The sequence below is a fragment of the Aythya ferina genome (genome assembly GCF_964211825.1).
Source record: "Aythya ferina genome assembly, chromosome: 20".
Taxonomy (NCBI): Eukaryota; Metazoa; Chordata; class Aves; order Anseriformes; family Anatidae; genus Aythya; species Aythya ferina.
In genome coordinates this window covers 4065631-4088273 of record NC_140318.1, presented here as the reverse complement: position 1 = coordinate 4088273, position 22643 = coordinate 4065631, and the positions used below count along the sequence as shown (strand labels likewise).

The 22643-nt window shown below is 42.9% G+C and overlaps 1 protein-coding gene across 7 annotated transcripts in view; it reads left to right on the top strand.

The window, feature by feature from the left end:
* The window catches only part of FNBP1 (formin binding protein 1), a 96495-nt gene that overhangs the window by 2348 nt on the left and 71504 nt on the right, over positions 1 to 22643 (top strand). The window contains exon 1 of one of the 7 annotated variants that reach the window (XM_084493978.1): positions 21526 to 21621. The exons of the other annotated variants lie outside the window; for them this stretch is intronic. Within the exon in view, the coding sequence (XP_084350104.1) occupies positions 21547 to 21621 (75 nt within the window). The 5' untranslated portion in view covers positions 21526 to 21546. Of the gene's footprint in view, positions 1 to 21525; positions 21622 to 22643 lie in introns of those variants that run through there. 7 annotated transcript variants of the gene reach the window in all.

The following is a 22643-nucleotide window of genomic DNA, read 5'->3' as shown; positions in this document are numbered from 1 at the left end:
AAGCAAAATCAAGGTCACTCTTAAGAGCAAGTAGCATGTTAATGTGCATGGATTTGGTAGGATTTCTCTGCGTTACTGGGGGAAAAAAGCTGCTTGCAGAAAGCCGTGTGCCTCAGAAGCAATAAAACCCCTTCAGTAACACGGACGTTGTTCCCAAGACAGATTTTTAGCCTTGCACTTTGGGAGGGTGTCTGGTTCCTCTAGGCTGCAAATCCTATTGCAAAGTTCTGTGGCTGTTTCACTCAAATCTAGACTTCTGGTTTCATTTTAGGCTTGGCCTGTGAGCATACAGGGACCCAAAGCCAGCAGAGCAGAACTATTAAAGGTAGTAGGGCATCATCTGCATCCACTGTGAGGTTAAACACTCGGGATAATGAGATCAGCTGGGGCCTCCGAGCAATCCGGTGTGACGGAGCAAAACCTGAAGGCCTCATGTAACTGACGGAGGTCCCCGTGTGCGGGGTGCCCCGTGGGGTGGCAGTGGCTGTGCCGTGCTCTCAGTACAGAAGTCTGTCTGCACCCCAAACAGTGAGAGTTGGGAAGTGGTGGGTGAAGGGCAACATTGTCGTCACCAGGCTGAAACATTTTGTTTTCCACCCTGGTTCAAGAGTAGCTGGTAGGGCTGGCAGGTAGGAGATCACAGAACTTGCTTTGTGTTTGGTCTTTCACATTCCCACTGTTTTCTAAATACTTACGCTAGCATTAAGTGGTAATTAGAGATTGTGTACCAGCGCAGAGACCCGATGTGGGACTTTGGTTAACAAGGCTTTGAGGGAGATAGGCTGTAAAGCACACTGAGATGTCTCATCCTTCCCCTCTCTTGGGTAATGAGGAAGAACATGCTTACCAGTGTGTCGTGTCCAGCTGCTCTGCCTCAGCTAGTGAAATGCTGCTGTGTTCTCAGCGACTTCCCACCAGCGGCCTTTGCTGTGGGATGGAGCCCTGGAAGCAAGTGGTAGGAATTACACAGCAAACGGCACTAAAACCGACCTCAGCCCTTCGGTCCTTGTCTTTTGAGTGGGAAAGGCTGTGGCTGCGCGCTTGCTGTATTGAAGGGAATGAACTCTCTTGATGATAAGTTTCGGTACAGTGTGTAGTTTGGGGGAGCTACGTGTAAATTTGTGGTTAAGTGGTCCAGGAAAACCTCTGGTGTTTCCAAACACTGTCTCACAGCATGGCAAGTGCAGGCAGCAAAGGGATTCAATGTGGGAAGATTCATCTGTTTGCTCTGAGTGTTTCAGAGGTGCAGACACCCTGGGTTTGATTCCACCCCCCAATGTAAAGTTCAAAAAAAAAAAAAAAGATTAAGTGGTGAGAATATGATTTAATCCAAGTTTTCGTTGACCTTTGTGTGGCTGGGTGTCTGCTAACAGCTGTCAATGTCCTTTCAACCTGCAAGAAGGTGAGCAGTCTATTTGCAAAGGACTTAATTTGCTGCCTTTACGCAAGGGGCTCTGTTGGCCAACTCCTCACATGACTGATACTTTGGGGACTGGGCCTTTTGTTTGCAGTGTTCAATGTGCTTCAGTATGAAATAAATACATCTCGTCGGGAGTTATTTTAGTTGTATAGAGTTCATTCTGTTTATAAATGTGAATTGTCTCTAACGTTTTTATGATTTAGGAAATGATTTTTCTGGCAATAATAATTTCTTAATTTACAGAATGAAGACAAGTGGATTCTTGTAGACCAAGTTCTGCTAATTATTCCTTGTAGCCAGAAAGCAAAACGTAGGTGTGCCTTTGAGAACTTAAGGCCTGCTTCCTACCTGTAACTGATAAATTGTTTCCTCCTTCAGTACCTGCATATCTAATTCATCAGCAGAATTAGTGTTTAAACAGCTGTAGTCTTCAATTTCTTCAACTTTCTTGAATGCAGTATTGTTCTTTAACAGTATTTATAATGTATAGGTGCTGCATTTAGTGGTGAGTCACCTTCTGAATCTGTCTGAAGAATCTAGGTGGCTTTGACCTTGATGCCATTACAAAGTGCTGTTTCCTGGGCGCTGGAGTCAAATGTGATCTTAAATGAAGGCTCGGTTCTTGTCAGCATGCTCCCTTGTAAGAGGATCTACAGAGCTGGATCTAGGTTTGAGGCACTGGATTATTAATTTTATTTGCCAAATCTTGTTTCGCTGAGTGCATAAAATATAAATCCTTCTGCCCTCATGGTCCCTCACACACACCCGCACCCAATTGCTCTTGGTTTGGGGTGTTAACTTTCAATCTCTGTGAAAGGAAAAGCCGTTGATCTCTGATGGGACAAGGGCACAGATTCTTGATTTAGCAAGCAAGACTACTTCTAATTAACTCTCTTCGTATTCATTATTAGAGATTCCTTAATATAAGGTAACGGGTCTAACCTTCAAAGGTGGTTGGGTGGATTGCTTGCAAGATAGAAAGTTTGTAATGGCAAGTGCTTTTATGAAAAGTGAATTTTATTGTAAATTGGTTGAGTTGTTACAACTTATTTAACAGCATACAGACAACTCCTAGAGGCAGAACTGTGTCCCTGCCCCCCTTTGCCTCTGCATTTTAGTAGAAATTTGGTTTTCATTTAATAACATTAAAACTTTCTTACATTTCAAAGAGGGTGGTGGAACTTGACCTACAAAAATATGTAAGGCAGAGTGACCCAGAGTAAGGCACCTTAAAAGTAAATAGTGAGAGTCTGAAGAAGAAAGGAGGAGGAAAAGAAAACCACACCACCATGAAAAAATTGAGGTCAGGAGTAAATGCATCATATTTATAACTTTGGCTTGTTGATTTCAAGGCCCTTTGTAAAAGCTGTGTACAGAATGCTGGAGATGGGCACTTCAAAGCAGAGTACGTTTTTCATTAGTTCAGTATTCTGCATAGTTATTTGGACAATTGTGAAGCAGCAAAAATGTCTGACAGGAATATCTCCCTCTTATTTCACGGTGGATCACTGTCTGTTTTAAGTGGTCAGTCTGTGTATGTAGATTACTGAGTAAGAAATTGTTTATAGAGATGTTGAGTCATTAGAGAGTATCTTAATTCTGCAATACACACCTCTGTGCATTTGCCTAGCACAGGATGGTAGTTCAGGCTCCTGCAGCCTGTATGTGTTCTTTAAAATTAATGCTACTGCAGTCTTTTTCCTTATCTTAAAAGTAGCTGGGGAAGATGATGTGTTGAGGGAAACTCTTGCTGCTCTCAGAAGTCTAAGCGAAGCGGGTTGTGCTGCAGGGCTTCCGCGCACAGCCGTGGTGCTTCCAGGCACGCTGAGTAGAAAGATTCCATTCTGGTTTCTAAAGAGGTCGCTAGGTCTTGAATGTGTGTCTGAGTAATTTCATTTACAATTCTACTTTGCTTTAAGAAAGGACTTCTATAATTCTGTCCCTGGCCTATTCTTATATTTTCTACCTATTCGTTAACTGTTGGGGGATTTACGATCTTTCAGCATGAGTCAAGACTGTAGAATCTCTCTTTTTTTTTCCCCTCCCAGTCACAGAATCGTCCCATCTGTATTGTGGCTGCCCAAGATCCCTCGCTTTCTTGAACCATGTGGGAAAGCAGTCAAACATGAGACAATGTTTTTCTGGACTCCTTGCAGCTCATTAGTGTTACTCATGTTGTGAAACATTCTGCTAAAGCAGAATTTCAAAAGCCATGCTCCACATGAAGAGCAGGAGCCGCTGCTGGACTGTAACTTAATAATGCGTTTTACATGAGTGCCTTTGTTGTTGATTGCTGAAAGGTAACCTGCTAATGAATTTTTTGGAAACTCATTTTCATCCTGTTTGAAATAGTGCTGCTGACATTGGTTATGCGTTGAATCTAATCCAGCCACCCAAATCCAATGCTCTGTTGATTTTACTTAGCATTCATATAAATATTTTAAAATAACTTCCCCCTTCAACATAACCTTACGTTTTTCAGGTGAAACATCTCCTCTTCCTTCCACGCATGGAAATTCCACTTTTCTTTTTCACACTTTGTTTAAACAATGAGCTAGTTACATTGGTGAGAGGAAAAACACTGTTGTCTGTTGACATATTGAAGTCTTAGTTCTCCTTTGCAAGCAATAGTTTTGGCTCTAAAATCCACTACTTTTTCCCATCCTGTATGTGTTTTATGTACACACATCTATGTATAGGATGTGACAGTTTTCATCTTCTCAAGCAGATGTGATGGGGGTGATTTGGATCCCTTTGGAATTTTTACATGATTGTTTTGCCTCTGTCTGGATAGCCTTAGTGAAATGTTCCTCCTTGCATCTAAAAATGGGAGAAAAAAAAAGTCTGGATGGGGTTTCTAGATTACCTGCAGTATAGAGCAGTGCAAAGTGCGGGAATTGAAGCCCTGATTATTCAGGGTTGATTACTTTGCTGATTACTACAGTAACCGAGTGTGTTGTAAAGCTTGCAGAGAAGCAGTCCTATTGCAATGCTGTCCCTTATTTATGTGGGGAAGACTCGATCTAATTGGAAATACAACCAAAAGAACAGCAGGAATCCCCCAGCCACCTTCAAAATCCAAGTGAAGGAATGAAATTTCTGAAACAGAGTCTCCCTGGAATTCATGTCTGGTTTAGAAGGGTGGTCCCCAGTGAGCTACCTAGGCATCCCCATGGCCCGTAATCATAAAGAAAGCCATAGGGGGTGGTTGTTGTTGTTGTAGGGGAAATCATGTAGGCTTCTTATCTCAAATACATGTCGTTTGGCTGTCTCTTGTTCAGTATTTAAGTGCTTTTGCTTGGTACTTTAAAAAAATGTAAAAAATAATAATAAAAGAAATCTTTGAGTTCTACACTTTTGGTGAGGCGGGTGCTGCTGGTAGCTCTGTATCTGAAGGGCGGGGAAGTTTGCAGAGTTTACACTTATTCCCTGTGAACAGCAGGTACACTTCTCACCAATTATTCGTTTTATAGTTCAAAAGTTTTACTTGCATTGCACTGAGTCTGTGGATATGCAGATAAAGGAGTATTATCTACGTGAAAGGAGAATGTTTGTCTTGCAGAGATGTTGCGAATACTCTTTTTTACCAACTGAATTCTTGGAGACTGCTCAATTCTGTTAACTCGGGGAAGTTGCTTATGGGCTGCCTGGGACAGTTTTCTCCCTTAGCTTATGTTCTAGACTGGTGGCTCTTCTCATGAAGGTGATTTAACACTTTCTGTTAGGATTTTCTATGTTCTGTGGCTTAAAATTGTTTCCACCTTGGCATGTTCAGTGTCATTTTCTATGTGCCTGCCTCACAGTTTTTTTTTTGTTTTTTTTTTTTTTTTAATTTAGATTAGTCAGGGTTATTAATTTGTTACCAGGGCCAGTGTCTCGCATGTGCTAAGTGCACTGCCTCTTTGGTTTTAGAAAGCTGCAGTGCTCGCGTTCATTGGAGGAAGGATTTGAAGTTTGGCAAACAATAGCTCTTGAACAGGGATATGCCTTCTGCTGGTCTTGAGAGAAAATCTGCCCAAATTAGGCAAGCTTGTAAGTCTTTGGAAAAATCTCACTCTGTGAGTACTCAGTGGAGATAGTGCTGAAGGCTTCAGCAGTCGCAGTGGGAGCGAGGTGCTTCAGCCTCGGAGGGCTTTGTGTGGTTGTAGGGAGGGTCCAAGGCTGTGCCAACCCATGGCAAATGTCCCTTGGCTGCTCACACGCCCTAGGTGGTAGGCAGCAAGGGAGCAATATGAGGGCTCAGCAAAATGGCAGTGGCTCTTCTGCCACCTTCCTCTGAGGGGGAGGAGATGCTGTGGGCAGAGAGGAAGCAACGGGCTTGAGCCTGCAGTGCTGGGGAAGGGGGAGGAGAGCTCGGGATAGGAACTGGGTGCAGAAATGTGGAGCTGTTTGCCTGGGAACCTTGCCTGGTATTGCGGTGATGTGTCAGGGTGGTGGGAGTGGGAATGGAGGAGAGGTGATTGGAACTGGCAGCGTGTGAGGTTCTGGTTGCCAGCCTGGGAGGCTGAGACAACCAGAGCTAACTGGACAAACGGAACAGCAGGAGGAGATGGGGCCTTTAAACCAGGAGGCCTGGGAACCAGGAACAGGGAGACAACTTAGATAAGGGGTGTGTGAGGACAGTAGGGTTGGTAGGGCCGGGAGAGCGAGGTGAGATCGTGCACACAATTACAGAGCAGTGCATTAGCAGTCGCAAGCCAAGAATGCGATGGGATCAGGAGAAAGAGTAATGGAAAGGAATAAGTGTGGGGCAAAGGATGAAGATTAGATGAGACGTAGGGAAGACGAGCAGTGAAGGGACCTAGCAGCTGTCTTTTGCATGTTTGGCTTTGTAGCGTTGCAATTTTTGTGTGGCTTTTTCCATGTAATATTTAAGTAGAGTTGACTTACTGGTTTAAATGTATGCACATTGCCTTCTGTGGTTGCGTTTTGCATCTTTACTCACTGTGAGAGAATATTTGACTGCATCCCCAAGTGAGAGCTTTATCCAGAAGCACGCACGCTGTTTTTTCACCCTGCACTCATTTTTTCATTTTCTGCACTCTTTCTGTGTAGAAGGGTCTGAGGAACTGTCTAGCAAATAGCTTTAAAATACACATAGACAATGTTTTTCACTCTGCATCATGTTTTCTGTTAAAGCAGTTCATTTTTTTTGCTTTAAGTCACTTATCCTGTATTTGCAAAAAGAAAAAAAAAGATCGGCACGTAGCAGTGAGTGAATGAAAGTGTGTTTTCTCAGAAGTTAAATGAGGAAGGGAAATATTTCTTGCCCTCACGAGGGCTGTTGATCTCTCAAATGTGGAGCGTATAGGAGTGGTATTCATTAAGAATGTGTCAGTAAGATCCTGCTCTAGTGAAAGGAAAGCCGGCAATGGACAAAGTGAGAGAGCTGTGGTAGAGCACCACATAAATGTCTTTTCACCTCTCCCGTCTGAGTGTCTGAGATGATTTCGCTTGTGTTGTTACAGGAGAAGTGTAGACAGAAGGGCAAAAGGAAAGACTTGGGTGTGCTGGTCAAGAGCTTGTGTTTCCTTACAGCTCTGAAATGTGAAACATCCTTGTACAGAGGATGCTTTCTGGTGTATGTTCTGAACGTGTAAAAGCTGAAGGACTGTGTAGCAAAGCTGTCCTTCAGACTGTGGAGTGCACAACCCCTGAGCGTTTCAGAAGTGCACGTCTGGGTTAGTAATTTCAGTGCTGCTTTTCTCAACGTCACTGTCATCAGATGATCCCAAAGACTGCATGGGATCCTCCTCGAGGATGGCCCACCACCAGTCATCGAGGCATGCTTGAAGATCACCATTGTGTGCTTTTTACCCGAAAACCCAAACTGCAAGCTGGGCAGATGCACCAGCCTATCTATCCTTTAGGTAATCAGAATGCGTATCACATGATATGTGTGACTCGCTTCCTATTTAAATCAGTGCCTTGGGGATTTACAGCCTTATTTTTGGAAGGTGGGGGGAGATAGGGTTGAATCCTAGCTATTTAAAGGCAAAATAATGTTTCTGTGGCTGTGTACAGCCTTCTGAGGTGCAGTGAAGTAGCCCAACAGAGCAGCCTGGAAGCATGCATCCGTTCCTGGTGTAGCACGATATGAGCTCTGAGCGCCTCTGCACCTCCTCTTCTGCGTGACTGTGGGCTGTTCTCCTTTCCCATTGTGGCTTCTGCTGATTCTCATCTGTCATCTTAATACCAGTATTATGTACAAAATTGCTGAAAGCTCCTTTTCCAGAGCTCCAGTATGATTGGCATGAAATTATCTTGAAACAGGAAAGCTATAATTGTTAGAAGCAGACGACTTTTGCAAGAGATGTGCTGTTGGGAAACACATGCACCTAATTTAGGGATCTTTGGAGACTCCATCTGCACCCTTGGTTGCTCTTTGAAAATACTTGGTCTTGACTATAAAGTTGGTGTGTAATAGTGGCAATATTGTTTGTGGGAGTGTGTTGAATTGTTCCGGCTAAGAAAAACATTTTCTGGGCTAAACAATACAAATATAAATATTTCTCTTGGTTATTAGCAGTTGATTTGAAACACTTAATAGTTGCAGCTATTAACAACATGACAAAGTTGCACACTCCACTCATGCAGGGTCAGAAAGCTTTCTTCAATATGTATGGTTTTCAGGCATATAAGTATAAATGTTTACGTTAACTTGAGTGTTGAATGTGTTGTTGGCTTGGTACGGTTATCTTTTGTGGTTTGGTTGTGGGTTAACCTCTGGGAACAAAAAGATCGGGAACACTGGTGGGGTAGTAAAAAGCTAGAATTTCTTGAAGAGTCAATCTCTTTCATTTAAGTGTCAAAATAGTGGAAATTCAGAACCCTATTTTAAAATCAGAATGAAAGAATTAAGTGTGTTTTTCTGTCTTCATAATGCATTGGAGTATGCAATGTTTGGAAGCTGCTGGCCAGTGGAGCAATGCTGATTTCCCTCTGGGGGCAAGGCATTCATTCAACCTTCACAGCAGGGGGTGAGATTGATTCCTTAATCAGAATAGCAACAATCCATCCTGAAGCTTCCTCAAGGTATTAGGGCTAAATTAAACAGTCTGGGACTAATGTGTAAGCCCTAATGCACTTCGAGAGGCTTTCTGGGATGAGGAGAATTTTGAAAATAAACAGAAAATGAGCCCCAAACAAAAAGAAAAAAAGCTGCAGGCACAAATTACCCTCAAAGAAGAAGACTAATACACTCTCTTTGTGTGGTACAGTGCTTAATGCTCAGATTCTCTGAGGGTAGAAAAGGAAAAAAAAAAAAAATACATGAACTACATAGCTCTATTCACGGTATTGCATTAATAATTTGTTTTCTCTCCTTTGTGTTTGTGTTCCATCATCATTCCAAAAATAGGTATGGTCACATATTAAATTAGTAGAATTAAGCATCTGAAAGCTGGGAAATACACCTTTCTTTTTTACAAGTCACTACAGAGAAAATGTGGATACCTTTGCATATTGTATTACATTTTAATGTTGCAGCATTTCAAGATTGTGTTTACTTGTGTGTATTTACAGAGTCTACAATTACACGAGTCTCTTGAGGATAAAAATGTCATGGTTGCATTCAGCTTTTCTGGAAATCCCATCATTAACTTGGATGAGGAATGGAATCGTATGACTGAGTTTTGTTCTGTATATTAAGTGCTCATAAGCAAGAATTAACTGTAATGTGTGAGTAACCTTGCTGAATACACACACTCATAATTATGAATGTCACTTATATACATGAGTAATCAAAAAAAAAAAAAAGGGGGGGGGTGTAGAGCATATGATACTGCTTCTGTCTTCCTCTTTTCTTGGCCACCTTGTCTCATTTTACTGCAGTCTGCACACTAAACCAGGTAAGCAGTAGCTTTCCATCTACAGGATATTGGGGTCCTTTCCATAAAAGAACAAATATATCCAAAAGGCTTGAGGACTTCATAAAGGTTGGGCAGTTTTAGAGTGACTCTTTGTTAATTGTGCCTGTGAAGATATGGGGCAAGTCCCCATGGAAGCTGGTGGATGCTCTCTTCCTCTTGTGTTCCACTGAGCTCGGGCTTCAGAGATGCTCTGCCAAGGTATCCTACCGTAACGTAAACTTCCCTGGTCCTACTGGTTCATGGCCCACCCATTTGTATTTATCAGCCAAAACTCCAGTATTTGGGAAACGGATTTAAACTTTTAGGATTTGTGGGAAAACAAACTCCTTACTTCCTGTTTTTTGGCTAAGGGCAGTAACGGTTTCAAGTGAACCCTTGGACCAAAGCTCTGGCTTCTGAACTCTGTTAAGTGGAAGGTGCTGTCTCCATGACCTCAGTGTCCTTGTTGAGGGAGTGGATGTTCTTGGCAAATTGTGAGAAATTCCCTTTCTTACCCTCATCCTCTGTGTAAGAGGTAAGTATGCATTTGTCTTTCTCTTCCTCTCCCTCCTCCCCTGGTTCAGAGGCCAAGCTTTCTTCCCCTGCTTGGCAGATAAACATCTAGTAGGTTCAAGTCAATATCCTCTCTCATATTTTTAGATGATTCAACTGTTCATCAAGTGAATGGTCTTTCCCCGTGTTATAAAATAGTTGGGGAGTCATGGGACGTTCAGGGAGCTGTGCCCAGCAGCTCCAGTTGCTGTGTGAAGATCAGTAGGTCTAATCCACGCGTGGCAAAGGTTGGGCAGGAGGTTCCTGTTGTGCTTCTTTGAATGAGGGCGTTTCTTCTGTGCTCGTGTGCTTTTCAGTCCAGCGAAGTGGCAACACAATGTAGTGGGTGAAAGGGGAAGAGGAGGAAGGCAGGCACGTGTTTATGTTTGTTTTTAACAGTGGGAGGTGATACAGATTACTGCAGAACTGGTAGACCTCCTGTCACAGAACACCTCTGTATCGAGGCTAGATTTTTGTCTTTTTTGTAAGATAAGTAACTCAGTTTACCTAAGAATTCCACTTCAACTAAGCAATCAATTTAAAAATTGTTCTTAAAATGCAGTAAGTAACTGATCTTTGTGTTTAAGTCCAGATTTGGAAGATCTTTATTCTACATGTTGTATTCACAATAAGAAAAAAAATATTTTTCTGATCTTCCTGTCCCAAGATAATGTTAACTACTGTTGTATAAGTACTGAACTATATTAAGATACGTGTTTTCAGACAACTGTTCTTAAAGTTGATAAGGCATGTGATTTTCTTCAGGCCAGACAGAAAAGTGCAATTGAATAGAATTGATAAGGGTGGCAAGAAAGCAAAGACATGAACAGTATATATACCTTTTGGGGGGGTTATCTGTTGTGAAATTTATTATTTTTCCTTAAGTTACAGACTTTTAATTTCAGGGAGAGGATAAACTCATGGGATTTGTTTTTACTTTGCTACTACTGTCACTCTAATATGAAGCCCTTATGATAAGCTTCATTTTGCATTATGTTTGTGCTTGTGTAGAGCATTACTCAGGTTGTCTTTATTAGCATATCTGTTTCTTTAGAAATGGCTTGTATTTTGAGTCGTTGATAAAACTAAGTCACATAAGAGACTGGACCATAGTCTTCAGCCCTTACTCATGTGAGTAATTTCAATTACTTGAGTGTAGATAAGAGCTAAAGGCCTGATCTTTTTGTTTATGTACACGTTGTGTCTGTTTGCTCTATGGGTCTTTGCTTTTTTTTGAGGTTAATAAGAAATTTAGATCATCATGCTTAGTTTAGTAATGCTGACTCTGCTCTCTGAACATCTGTCACTGTTTGCATCAATGTCTTTGCAAGGCAAAGCAATGTTCAAAACCTTAGGTCTCATTTCAGGCATGTTTTTCTAAAGCATTTGTGTGTTTCCTATCCTCACTTACAATTCTTTTCTGCTTTTACATGCAGATTTTGCATTACATTTCAGTCTTGAGCTCTGGTAAAGTAAAATTTCACTTTGCTGATGTTCTGCAGCAGTACCAGTTGTTTTGTTACTATCCCATTATCTTCCATTGTCTTCCCACATGCCTTCCTTTCAAGGAGTAGATTATTTATACCAAAATATACTCTTTTTCTGTCTCTCCTTTTGCATTACTCTTAAGATTAGCTCAAGTCACCATGTACTTTAGAATTTGCAATCTATGTTTCCAGAAATGTCAACAGAAGCATGGTGTGATAACCTTGCAGACTTGAGTTCTGAGTCAGAAAGTGTCATGTTGGATGGAGGAAGGCCTTGTACAGATGGATGGAATATACCAACTATCACAGAAATAGAAATAATTGACTTTGAATGTAAGACTCCAGAGCACTGGAAAGAGACTTGCCAGGAGCAACTTGCCTCTGTATCCTGTGGGATCATTCTGGGGAGACTTTATGCAGGAACAGTAGAGGCTTTTGTTTTATTGCATACTTCTAACAACTCTTAATTCCTTGCAAACAAGAAATCACAATCATGCAGCAATTTTAGTGGGCCCTATCTTGCAGATTGTGTGACATGAATTAAAGATGAGGAAGATGGGAAGGAAGCAGCCCGTGTCACTTAAGGACATGGAACCTGGTACGCAGGGCTCAAACCTTTCCCACCTTGTAACTCCTGGCTTGAGGAAAAAATAATCTTTCTTGCACCTGTATTATGAAAGTTTTCATGTGTTACCATATTGTAAATTAGTAAATAGTTACTGTACTGAGCCAAAGTTACACATTAAAAATAGGTTATTTACTCTGTATCTTTTTATATTGAAAATCAATAGAATATGCTGATAGATTCCCAAAATGGATTCACTTTGCTAGAATGACTGTGTTCATTGAACGCTCTAAGAAGTCTGCATGTGTCATAGCTGCATTTCAAAGAACTGTTTTTCCGATACAGTAATTAATTCCCTTCAAATAAATAGGCATGAAAACAAATAACATCAATATTTAATGACATCTGCTTAAGCCTCCTCATCTAGGCTTGTCAAGTTGCGTAGGGGTGATGGAGAGAGGATAGAATGTTTTCACTTACAGCATTAATTACTCCTTAAAGAAGTAATTGCAAGATGCCTAGATGACCCTGCTCAAAAATAACGGGCTGTAAGAAGCACTTATCCCTCCTTGCAGGCTGTTGCATGGTGAGTACCCACTTGGCCGTTCCAAAGGTGACTTCTGCCTCCCATGCAGCCGCGTGGGGTGAGCTGGTTGCCACCTTCCAGCATACAGGCTCCTGCTGTAGAACCAACTGTGCAGAAGTCACGTTGGAAGTGGGCTGCAGTTTCCTTCTGGCTTGAGGAGAGAGCGACCCAAGTGACTGACGTGGTATTCTGCACGTCACGTTGTTTCTGCTGCTGCTGGCAGAGCGTAGCTACAAGCTGGCCTAAATTTCTGGTTCTCTTGCAAGACGCCAGCCTACTCTTGAGCTGTCTGCGGCATTTTTATGCACGAACTGCTGGAATTTGGCGTCATTGCTGTGTTACCAGCCGCTTATTTTGAATGGTGGGCGTATGGGGAAACGAACTTTAAGAGATTTGTATACAGCTTGTGGGTGCTGTTTGTGCCAGATGGACTTCAGAGTTGGGGAATCCATTACTTTGGAACCAGAGCAAAGAGTTGTTCATTTCCTCCCACGGCAGTGGTAGAAAGAGCAGCACTACGCTTGCCGTCCTTTTTGATGCTTCTTAGTTTGTTATTGCTATGACAGGACAACACAGCCAGCACGTTATAATGTAAGCATCCCCTCTGTTTATTTTTCTGTTGTGATAGTCCTCTACTTGCTCTTCCAAGAACATGTGAAGAGCGGAAACCAACATCGTGTGGTGGTGTACTTCTATTCGCAAGATTTTACCACACGTGCTCTGTGCATAGCATGCTTTTTTTTGTGACAGTCTTAGGGAAATAATTCACTAAGAAATGCTCCTGTAGGATATGGTGTGCTGTGCTGCTGGCTCAGAACTGGACCAGCAGCTCTCCCATTACTTTCATTATGAAAATTTTAATAACACTGAACCCTAGTTTATGTTAGTCCTGTAACGAATAACGTCACTATTCATGTGGTGGTCTTTGTTTTCGTTTGTCTTCAGGAAGGAATGCTTTTTATCGCTGTCCCAGTAATCAGTCCAAAGTACAGCAAGCTGCTTTATGCTTGAAAAACTGTAGCACCCTTTCAGAAAATATCTTTGGCGCCTCAGATTTTTTCAGCCTGCTAACACATTCAGAACACAGGACAAGCAGCTTAAGATCTGAATGAGATTGTTCACCAAATGAGTTGGTGCAGCATGTTAATTTGCTAGCACTTGTAAATGCCTTCAGTGTTACAAGAGCCTGCAGTGTCACTAAAATACCGGGAGCTTTGTTGGTTCTAAACTCCTTAAAAGAGAGTTTTAAATTCTTGTCTACTTGCTGTAGCCTTACCAGCTTTATAAAGAATTTCAAGATCTATATTTGAAAAATGTTGTGCTTAGCAAGGTTAGTAAGAACTTTTTCCTAGTAGTATACCTAGTAGGAGTAGGTTTTGGAGTTTCCTTGTGCTCTAGGTTTTATTGTATAGCTTGTTATTATATGAGGCTCATTAATGCTTTTATATAATGCCCATGGATACATTATTGCACGTTTTAATAAGCATTTAATCTCAATAGACAGTCTTAGGATTAATGTTGACAAAGTGGTTGTCTTTACGTTTAGGTAAACTAAAATAATGTGACTTTAATGAGACTGGGTGCAGTCAACCTGATGTTTTTATGGGTACTTCCCATGGCACCATTGTAGGCTTGCAAGTTGACGCTTCTACAGCAGAGTAGAACCAGTATGTGTAGTATACCAATACCCCCTTTCTCTCTCAAAAACATTATTCTGTCTGTCACTTCTTGGACGGGAATGATGTGAACAGATTTTTAGAGTCTTAAACTTTTTTTTTGAAAGTCTACTTTTAAGCTTTTCAATCTCTAAATCAAAGCATCTGTTTAACCCAATCATTTCAGTGAGTTACCTAGATGGGTGAAGCATCATTTTGTTACCTGCTGCAGCCATACTTCTGTCTGAGGAGCGTGAGCTCGTAGCAATTGACTGTTCAGAACTGAATATAAAGCTGTCACAGCTGCATGTTCAAGAATTGAATCAAATCAAAACATTTAGTGCTGACACTTATTTCAGTGATAATAGATTTAGGCAAACACGTAGCCCTGCAAGATGGGGCGAGGGAATTGGTGTGACAGACATGCGGCTTTTCATCCAAGCTCCATTGCACTACAGTTCTAAATGTTTTAATTTGGCTAGTGTTTTTATTTCTTCTCTATGCCTTGAAAGCTTGATTAATAGATAACTGAAATTACATTCCTAAAGAATACTTAGGGGTGTGATGATGCACCCTTATTCAAGCCTTCTGAAGGCTTGACACCTATACCCTGGTGTCGCTGTCACGGTATAGCACATGTGATAAAATACCCACACTTCTGTCTGAACCCAAGGACCTAAGATCAAGTGAGCTGAATTGCCCCCCTTTGCCAGGCCAGGTTTGTTCAGTCAGTACTGCTGCCCTGCTTACTTCCTAGCGCCTGTAACTTTTGTTTACCTTTTAGCTAGCAAACTGAGCTTGAACTTTTTCCACCGGGGCTCACAGCGTGGCCCTATTAGCGATGCTTTGTGGGACAGGCAGCAAACCACCTGGTCACACCGGCTGTGCTGTGGTTCCCCACTTTCCGCTGCTGTGTTGCCGAGCCTGGTGTCGGCACCGTGTGTGCAGCACCTCATGTGTAGGCAGCGCTAGCATGGGGCCACCCCCAGATCCTTGCTGCTGCTACCACCAGTTTCAGATGCTCTGAGCAGGTTGGCAGGAACTTCTCCTACGTGGATGGGAAAGATGATGGGGTTACAAGACTCAAGTTTTGTGTGTTTTGTGAATGTCAAGCTTGTAGGGTAGGAAACATTTATTTCTTCCTATTTTACAAAGCTCGGTGACGTGATCTCTGTACTGCTTGGATGAATGTTTCTTTGGTGCCATGGAGTTGCATTTACCTCTTTAGATACTTGCAATTGACTTGTGCCTCTTGGAGAATCTCAAGCATCCTCGACTGAGTAGCTCCGATGGCTCAGCCACAATCCACAGAAGGTTGTAGCTTGGCTGTGTGCGTGCTGTGCTATTGACTCTGCAAAGGCAAGATGTGCGTGGGAGAGCCTCCTTTTGTATCGTAGCATGTAATTTAATTGATGTTTGTTTGGTAATTTGCCTCCGATTCAATTATTCGTTTTCCCTACTGAACAAATGCTTTGTGTGCTTTTGGTGGGTCAGCATTTTGCACAGTATTTCCCCTTCTTTATTCCACCTACTTTGGTGCATTCATTTAGCTTTGCTGGGATCTTATTGCTGAACTGAGAGAGGCTTCTATTGGGGAGGGCAGGGTGATTTCAGAGAGGCTTCATACAGTGATTATTTGGCGAAGGGAAATGTGATTACTTTTCTTCAGATTTAATCTTTGACTTAACATGAGCTCAAATTATAATTAACGTGAGTCGTACTACAGTAACTGAGGACAAGCTTTGTAGAAAAAGAACAGAACTGTGTGTGAGAATGAATGAATACGTGGTCTCTTCCTCCAAAGGAAAAGATGCTGTCACTGAAGTTGTCAGGTTATTTACAGATAGCAATGTATGCCCTGACACCCAGACAGGTGTTTGTGATCCCAAGTAAGATGTCAGCAGTACAGTTGGCACATTAGGGCGGGTTTGGCCATGTCTGAGTTTGCATGGACAGGTCTGTGACTGTGTGAGTGATCACATCTTCTGCAGGGGAGAAGGGGCACCTCAAGGTCCAGCTAGAGGTTGAGGTATTTGATGCAGGTGGGCTCAGTCTGGAGCAATGTCAGTGTCCAAATGAAGACAAAAAGCCCCGCTCTGTGAACTTGTGCAGTGTCTGCAGATCCAGCAGGGGTTAGTCACTTCTCTGAAGAGTTTTCTCATCCCAACTTTTTAGATGATGATAACCTAATAGATAATAGGAAAATATTTATCAGGATGTTAGCTAAATGGCTTGGTTGCTGTTTTCATAGCTGTAGAAAATGTTGGCTCTTGCTTGTTTAAAGAATGGTGTGGCAAACTCCTGTGGGTGCATTCAAAGAAAACAGCCTTCTCCTGAACTCGTTTACTTCTGTTTCTGGTCTACTTCCAGAATTCATCTATTATTTTCCACTGTTGCTTGACTGTTGTCTGTGGGAGTGGATAGTACTGAAATATGAAATGCATTTTTGGACACTTTGTTCAACTTTGAAGTGATCAACTTTGTGTGTAAAATTTAAGGTGGCTTTTTGCCTGTGCTTGCAGGCATTTAAATTGCTGCGTGCTCAGAACCCCTTTGTTACGAAAAGGGAAAGTCATTTTCTTCATTGCGTTAGATTTCCTGACTGCCATATACCTCTGATTTAGACGTATGTGTCTCCTGATTTGGAAACCAAATATTTCTTCAATCAGAGCAGAAGCACCAGATCTAATTCCTGGGTTATAAATGGAATGCAGTGGTAGATAGAAATGCTTAAGGCAAAGCAGTAATGTTGTTTGGTCCTGAGTTTGAAGTGGTCCTTGAATGATCTAGGGCTGTATTTGTAATGGCACGGTATTTCAGATATTAAGCGCTTTTTGAACCCCCATCTGCAAAGGGGTACTTCAGTCTTTATCAGCTGCTAGTTCCATTTAATTTGGAGAAGAGAGGAGGGAACAGTTAGCTTAAGAGATTTTCACTGTTAATTTGAACTTCAGGGAAGGGCTGCAGACACTTAAGGGGGGCTGGTTTTTCACTGTCGATATCGCCATTGCTCCAGCTGAAACAGAAGAAAACATGTAGAAAACATTTAATGACTGTAGGCAGCAGCCTCCTGCTGAACAAAATTACAGCGACTTTTACAACATCCTCTTTTTCCAAACATCAGCGTAAACATCCCAGAAGGCCCAGGCCTGCAGTGGAGCTTGGTAGTCTCCCCTCGGAGTGCTTCACAGCCAGAGGCGGTGGCAAAGAGGAGTAAGGGCTCTTCTGTTTGGGGGGGGAAAAAAATCTTTAGGCTTAACAACTGTATAGAAAAGAGACCCAAGGCAATGCACAGTTTGAAATTCTGCATCTGACAGGTGATTTATTTCATACAAATTAGAAGATCAGAGGTTTTCCTATTGAGAATACCAGGCATTGCTTTCTTTTTAATGTAGCCCATACGGGCCACCTTTAGACAAAGAGATCCAGGGCTCTCTGGATGGCTCGTGGTCACTGTTTGTTTTTTTTAAGTGGTTATATAAAAAAAAATAAGACCACCACCCGAATACAACTGTTTTGAAGACAATGAACAGAAGGGGATTGATCCTGGTCCTGAACTCCAGCTCTGTGCTTACACCAGGATTATAGCAGAAAAGGCTGGATAACCAAATCATGCGCTTTGAGGATGCGCAGAGCTGCTTGCATATTATGTGATGCATCCTGCGTGCTGTCGGTTTACAAAGAAGCTGATTTCTTTCCCCAGAATATGTTACCACTGACTACTACAACTTGAAGTACTGTTCTTGTGGTTGAGATTGTAATATTGTAACTTTGTGTGATTTTGTGTAAGAGGGCAAAATTGCCTTTGTGTGTGTCTTTTTTTTTAAAAGTGTATTAGCACACTTGTTTGTTTTTGTATTGTAGCTACCCGTGTGATGAGCAGGAGCACTGCATGGTTCGCTCTTAATAATCAGTACACAATTGCCCAAAGGGAAAACTGTGTGGGCAGGAGATCTTGTTGATCTTTGTTTTAACAGCTGGTATTACTAAGGAAGAGATTCGCAGTGGAAAAAAAAGAGGATGAAAATCAGTCAACAGTTAATCCAGAGGCATAGTCAGGCACCAGCAGATTTACTGGGAGTTAGTTCTAAAACTGCTTTTGTTGAAATAATTTCAGAATAAAAGAATGGCTGCGTACTAAATCAGGGAAGTGGGATGGTGCTGCGGAACAGCGAGGAGTTGCGACATTGTCAACTGAAAGATCTTACTGGAACAACAACAACAAGTATTTAGCATTGTTACCACGCTGCAGCTCCGGAGGGAGGCAGCTCCAATGTGGAGCTGTGCTGCTCCTCCTGATTTATGCCGTCCCGGCGGCAGGGCGATACACGCCGGAGTCTGCTCATTTTCAAAGCTCTTGTTTATAGCGCACGCACCAGAACGACGAATCCCTGTGGGCCATTGCAGCTTTCAGGCTGCAGCTCTGGATACTGTCAGCAAAACTGAATCCTTGTCCCATTCCTCCTCCCCCAGGATGAGCAGAAGGAAGAGGTTAGCATTGTTTGTTTTGGTTCTTTGTTTTTCAAACGAGTTTCATGGGTATCATTAATGCTAATGATAGAGATGCAGCATTTCTCTGGGCCCCAGAAGATTTTAGTAGTTACCAGCCTCTGCTTAGGCTTTGCTTAGCTAATGAGTCTGAGGAAATTTATCTGGATTTTAAGGTCCCAGTTCTGCTGTTTGCCTCCATGTCTATTGGGATTAAGTCCACATAAATCAGATGAATGGCACTAGTACCACCAAAAGGAGAAGCAGCATGTGCACATTTGTCTTCAGTTTAAGTGACTGAAGATGTACAGAAAAAGGGTTGAAATGCAGCCCTTCATTAAAACACTGGTATTTCTGACCTTACTTCTGGCATTAGTTGAGGTCTTATTATTTTGATCTTTAAGAGCTTTCATATATCCTGGGTTGTAATTTGCACATTATGCTATATTTTGAAACAAAACTCTGTCCCATTCTGGGACTTCTTGTATGTGTGTTGTAAGCAGAACTGTGTGCTCGCAGAAGTGTTCATTGCCGAGCAGTCTGCTTGTGACAGATGGTTCTCATTGTGGCAAGCTCATGCGGTGCCTCAAACCTCAAAATGTATAAACTTATTTGAGGGAAATGAATTGCTGCTGCAGCGTGGTCATCTGTGAAAAGTATCCTTGGACATGGCAAGCAGGGCTTTTTGAGCCTTACCTTTTCTGTATTCGAAGAAAAGTGTAGCATTCATTTTTCAAGAATGGGACACCATGAGATGCACACAGCTCTTAAAAGAGGAACTGCGCAACTTTTCTTTGAAACATTTTCCCACTGGTAACAGCAGACAACTTGTGTCGAGTCTGTAATGCCTCGGTGCAGCCTTTTTTGGTAATCATTTGAATAAAACTGAAACGCTGCCTGGATAATGCCAGATAACGCTGGATGGACTTACGGTCATCTGCACGTGCCAGCCAGGGCACGTAACCTACATAATTTCACAAAAAAATCTCCGTTCTAAGGAAGTCAGACTTCCTGTTCTTTGCTTGCCTGCAGAAGGACAGCCTTACTGTCCCAGTCCCGGTATCCCTGACTCAGTTGCTGTTTGAGTCGCCTGTTGCTCATCGGGTCTGTCCCACCCTGCTTCAGCTGTTCCCGTCCTGCCCCGCTCCCCAGAATTAATCACTGCTCTCTGCTGTCACCCCTCTGGCAGCACCTTCTGCGAGCTGCAGCAGCGACCACATCCTCTCTCCGATGGCACATCCTCTCACACCTTCCTTCCTGTTACTTGCCCTGCTGCTCGAGCAGCACCGCAAGCTCTGCGCTACCACATCCTTTGCAGGATACATTGGGCCGGGGGGGCAGAAGGCTTTAGTTTGATACCAGGATGGTGGAGGTGCAGGCTTTGGGGTTGTCCTCTGTGGGTTGTGCTGGGGCAGGCAGTCTGTAGCAGCCCTGGGAACCAGGACAGGCTTGGATGAATGAGGCAGGGCTGCCTGTGGCTGTGTGGCTTGGCCCAAGGAGTGCCCCCAGCTTTGTGCTGGCAGCCTGGTGCTCTGCCGTTCAGCACGGGCACCTGGCAGCCACAGCAGCGGCCGTACTCGTGCAGGGAGGCTGCCTCCTGTGACCCGTGTGCCAGGTCCTCCAGGGCTCCCAGAAGAGGTGTCAAAGTGGGTCACGATGCGAAGGGTTGGGCTGCGCTCCAGTGAGCAGCCAAGTAGGTGTCTTGTTGCCCATCTGACACCCTGGGCTTCCTCTATGTGAGCCACCCTTGCTGCTTGCAGGCTTTGCCAGGTCTTGTTTGGCACTGGGACTGGCTGTCATGGTCCCTGTTCCCTGCTGCGGTGCTCTGGTGTTGTGAATCGCTTCCTCTAAAAGCCAGCTGAAAGCTCTGCTGGTACAGCAACGAGCTCCACGTGGCGGTGGGTGGGGATGTACCCGCACAGCTTTCCTGCAGGTGGGTCTGGTTGGCAGATGGCACAGCTCAACCTGCACACCCTGAAGGTCTTGTTGTGCTCCTGGACCAGGCCTGGCTCAATGGGACTGCAATTTTCCTTGTGCTCTCTCCAGTGCTGGCCCCTGGGCTGTGGGCTCGGAAGCTTTTTTCTGAAGCACCTCCTGTTTGTCTTCAGTCAGATTTCTGTTAGGGGATGGCCGAAACCTGCACGTGAGACAGCACTTCTGCTTAATTGGCAGGAGGGGTCACTCTTGAGTTTGTGGAAGGTGTTTTTTGGGGTGGGGATGTGTGTGGTTGGTCTCAGCAGCAATTAGAGGGATGCCCCATCACCACCCTTTACGCAGGGCCCTGCTCCTGTACTGGGGCAAGAATATTTTAAAACCCTAAATTAAACCTGGCACAAAAGTGCTGAAAATTGAAAGCGTCTCAAGGCTGGAAGGCAGGCTGCTTGATTCCTAATGTTAATATTGGACAATTGGAGGTGAATTCATCTAGCCACATATAGGATATTTCAACATATTCAAACCATAATCTGTTTCCACTCCTGATCTGTGGGATTTTTTTCCCCACAAGTTTGAAGTGCATTCAGTTGTCTAAAAATGCAGTGCGGAATCTTGTTTGCGTTTTTCTTGTCTAGATCAAGTTCAGAGGAGCATCAGAAGAGGGAAAAGAATAAAAAAAACTTTTGGTTTATGAGTTAAGGATGGAGATTAGGAGTTAAGGATGGAGATTAGGAGGAAATGGAGGTGGGGAGAGCTGATTGGATTTTTCTGGGCCACTTACCACACATTTCAGGTGGAAATATGCTTGTTTAAGGTGGAAGGTCAGGAAGAACTTAATACTTAAAGGTTAAATTGAAACTAAGTGTGGATCAATAGGATATCAGAAGGAAAAATGTGATTGTAAATGGTTTTATCAGTGAGGACCGGATATACTAATGTAATCCTTCCACGACCCACGTAAAGCAGGCGGTAAAGCCACAGCACCACTTCAGTGTAAACCAAAAAGAGATGTTCTCCCCTTCTCGTCGGTCTGTCTTCTCTGGTGCTCTTAGTCCTCCTTATTTGTGCTGCTCGAAGCCAAAGGTCAGTGTCCAGTACTGTTTTAAATGCCTGGTGTGGATCACCACAGATGTTTGTTCAGTTGTCGTTAGCTGAGGATTTCGCTGCCGAGAGCCGACAAGTTCTGTGTGGGACGTGGTCTCTCGCCGGCAGTGGCTGAGCCAACAAATGCTGAAGTGCTTTCTCATTTTCTGCTCCCCTCTGCTCTCTTGAAGGCTCTTGCACTGGTGGTTTGTACTTCATGTTTGTTTTTTTTTTTTTTTTTTTTTTGGTTTTGCATTATTAATTTGCCTGAAGACTGCTACGTTTGCATGTAGCTTTATTGTAGGTCTCCGAGAACCTGTGTATATAAACTCTGTTGTATTCTGCTAGCACTACATCGTGCCATACGGGACCTAACTGAGCTTGTGCAGGGTTCATCAGCCTTTCTTTTTTTTTTTATCTAATTTGAAGTTTTTGAAATACACTTACAGTATTCAAATACTAATTTACTTTAATGTTCTTGATTTTTAATTCCTTTTTTCTATAGAAACGGACGTTTCCTCTTTTTAAATCAATGGGGGAGGGGTAGGTATGAACCGGGGGGGGGGGGGGAAATAAAAAAACACATTCAATTCCCCTATTCTAATATACATTTTTAGGAGAGTGGATTCTGGAGGAGATGGAATGGAATTCCCCAGAGAGTGAGAGAGTAGAAAGTCTTAAATATTTTTAACATTTAATAATCGTGGTTTTCTTATTATGTTGCAGGATTTAGTAATATAGGAGGATTATGCTAAATACAAAGGCTTTGTTTCTCTGTTACTAGCATCTGAATTTGCAGCATTCAAACTCCCCACTTGGCTTTGTTTTGGTGCTCCTAACTCCTGGCTCCTGTGCTGCTACCTGTGGAAGCAGCAGGAGGAATGGCAGCTAGGCTTGGTTACATCGCCACCTAACCCTAACCTGAGCAGGTTTGAACAGATGACATAATGATTAAAATTGCAGAATTTACTGGCAAAGTCTCCCAGAATCATAGAATCACTGAATGGTTTGGGTTGGAAGGG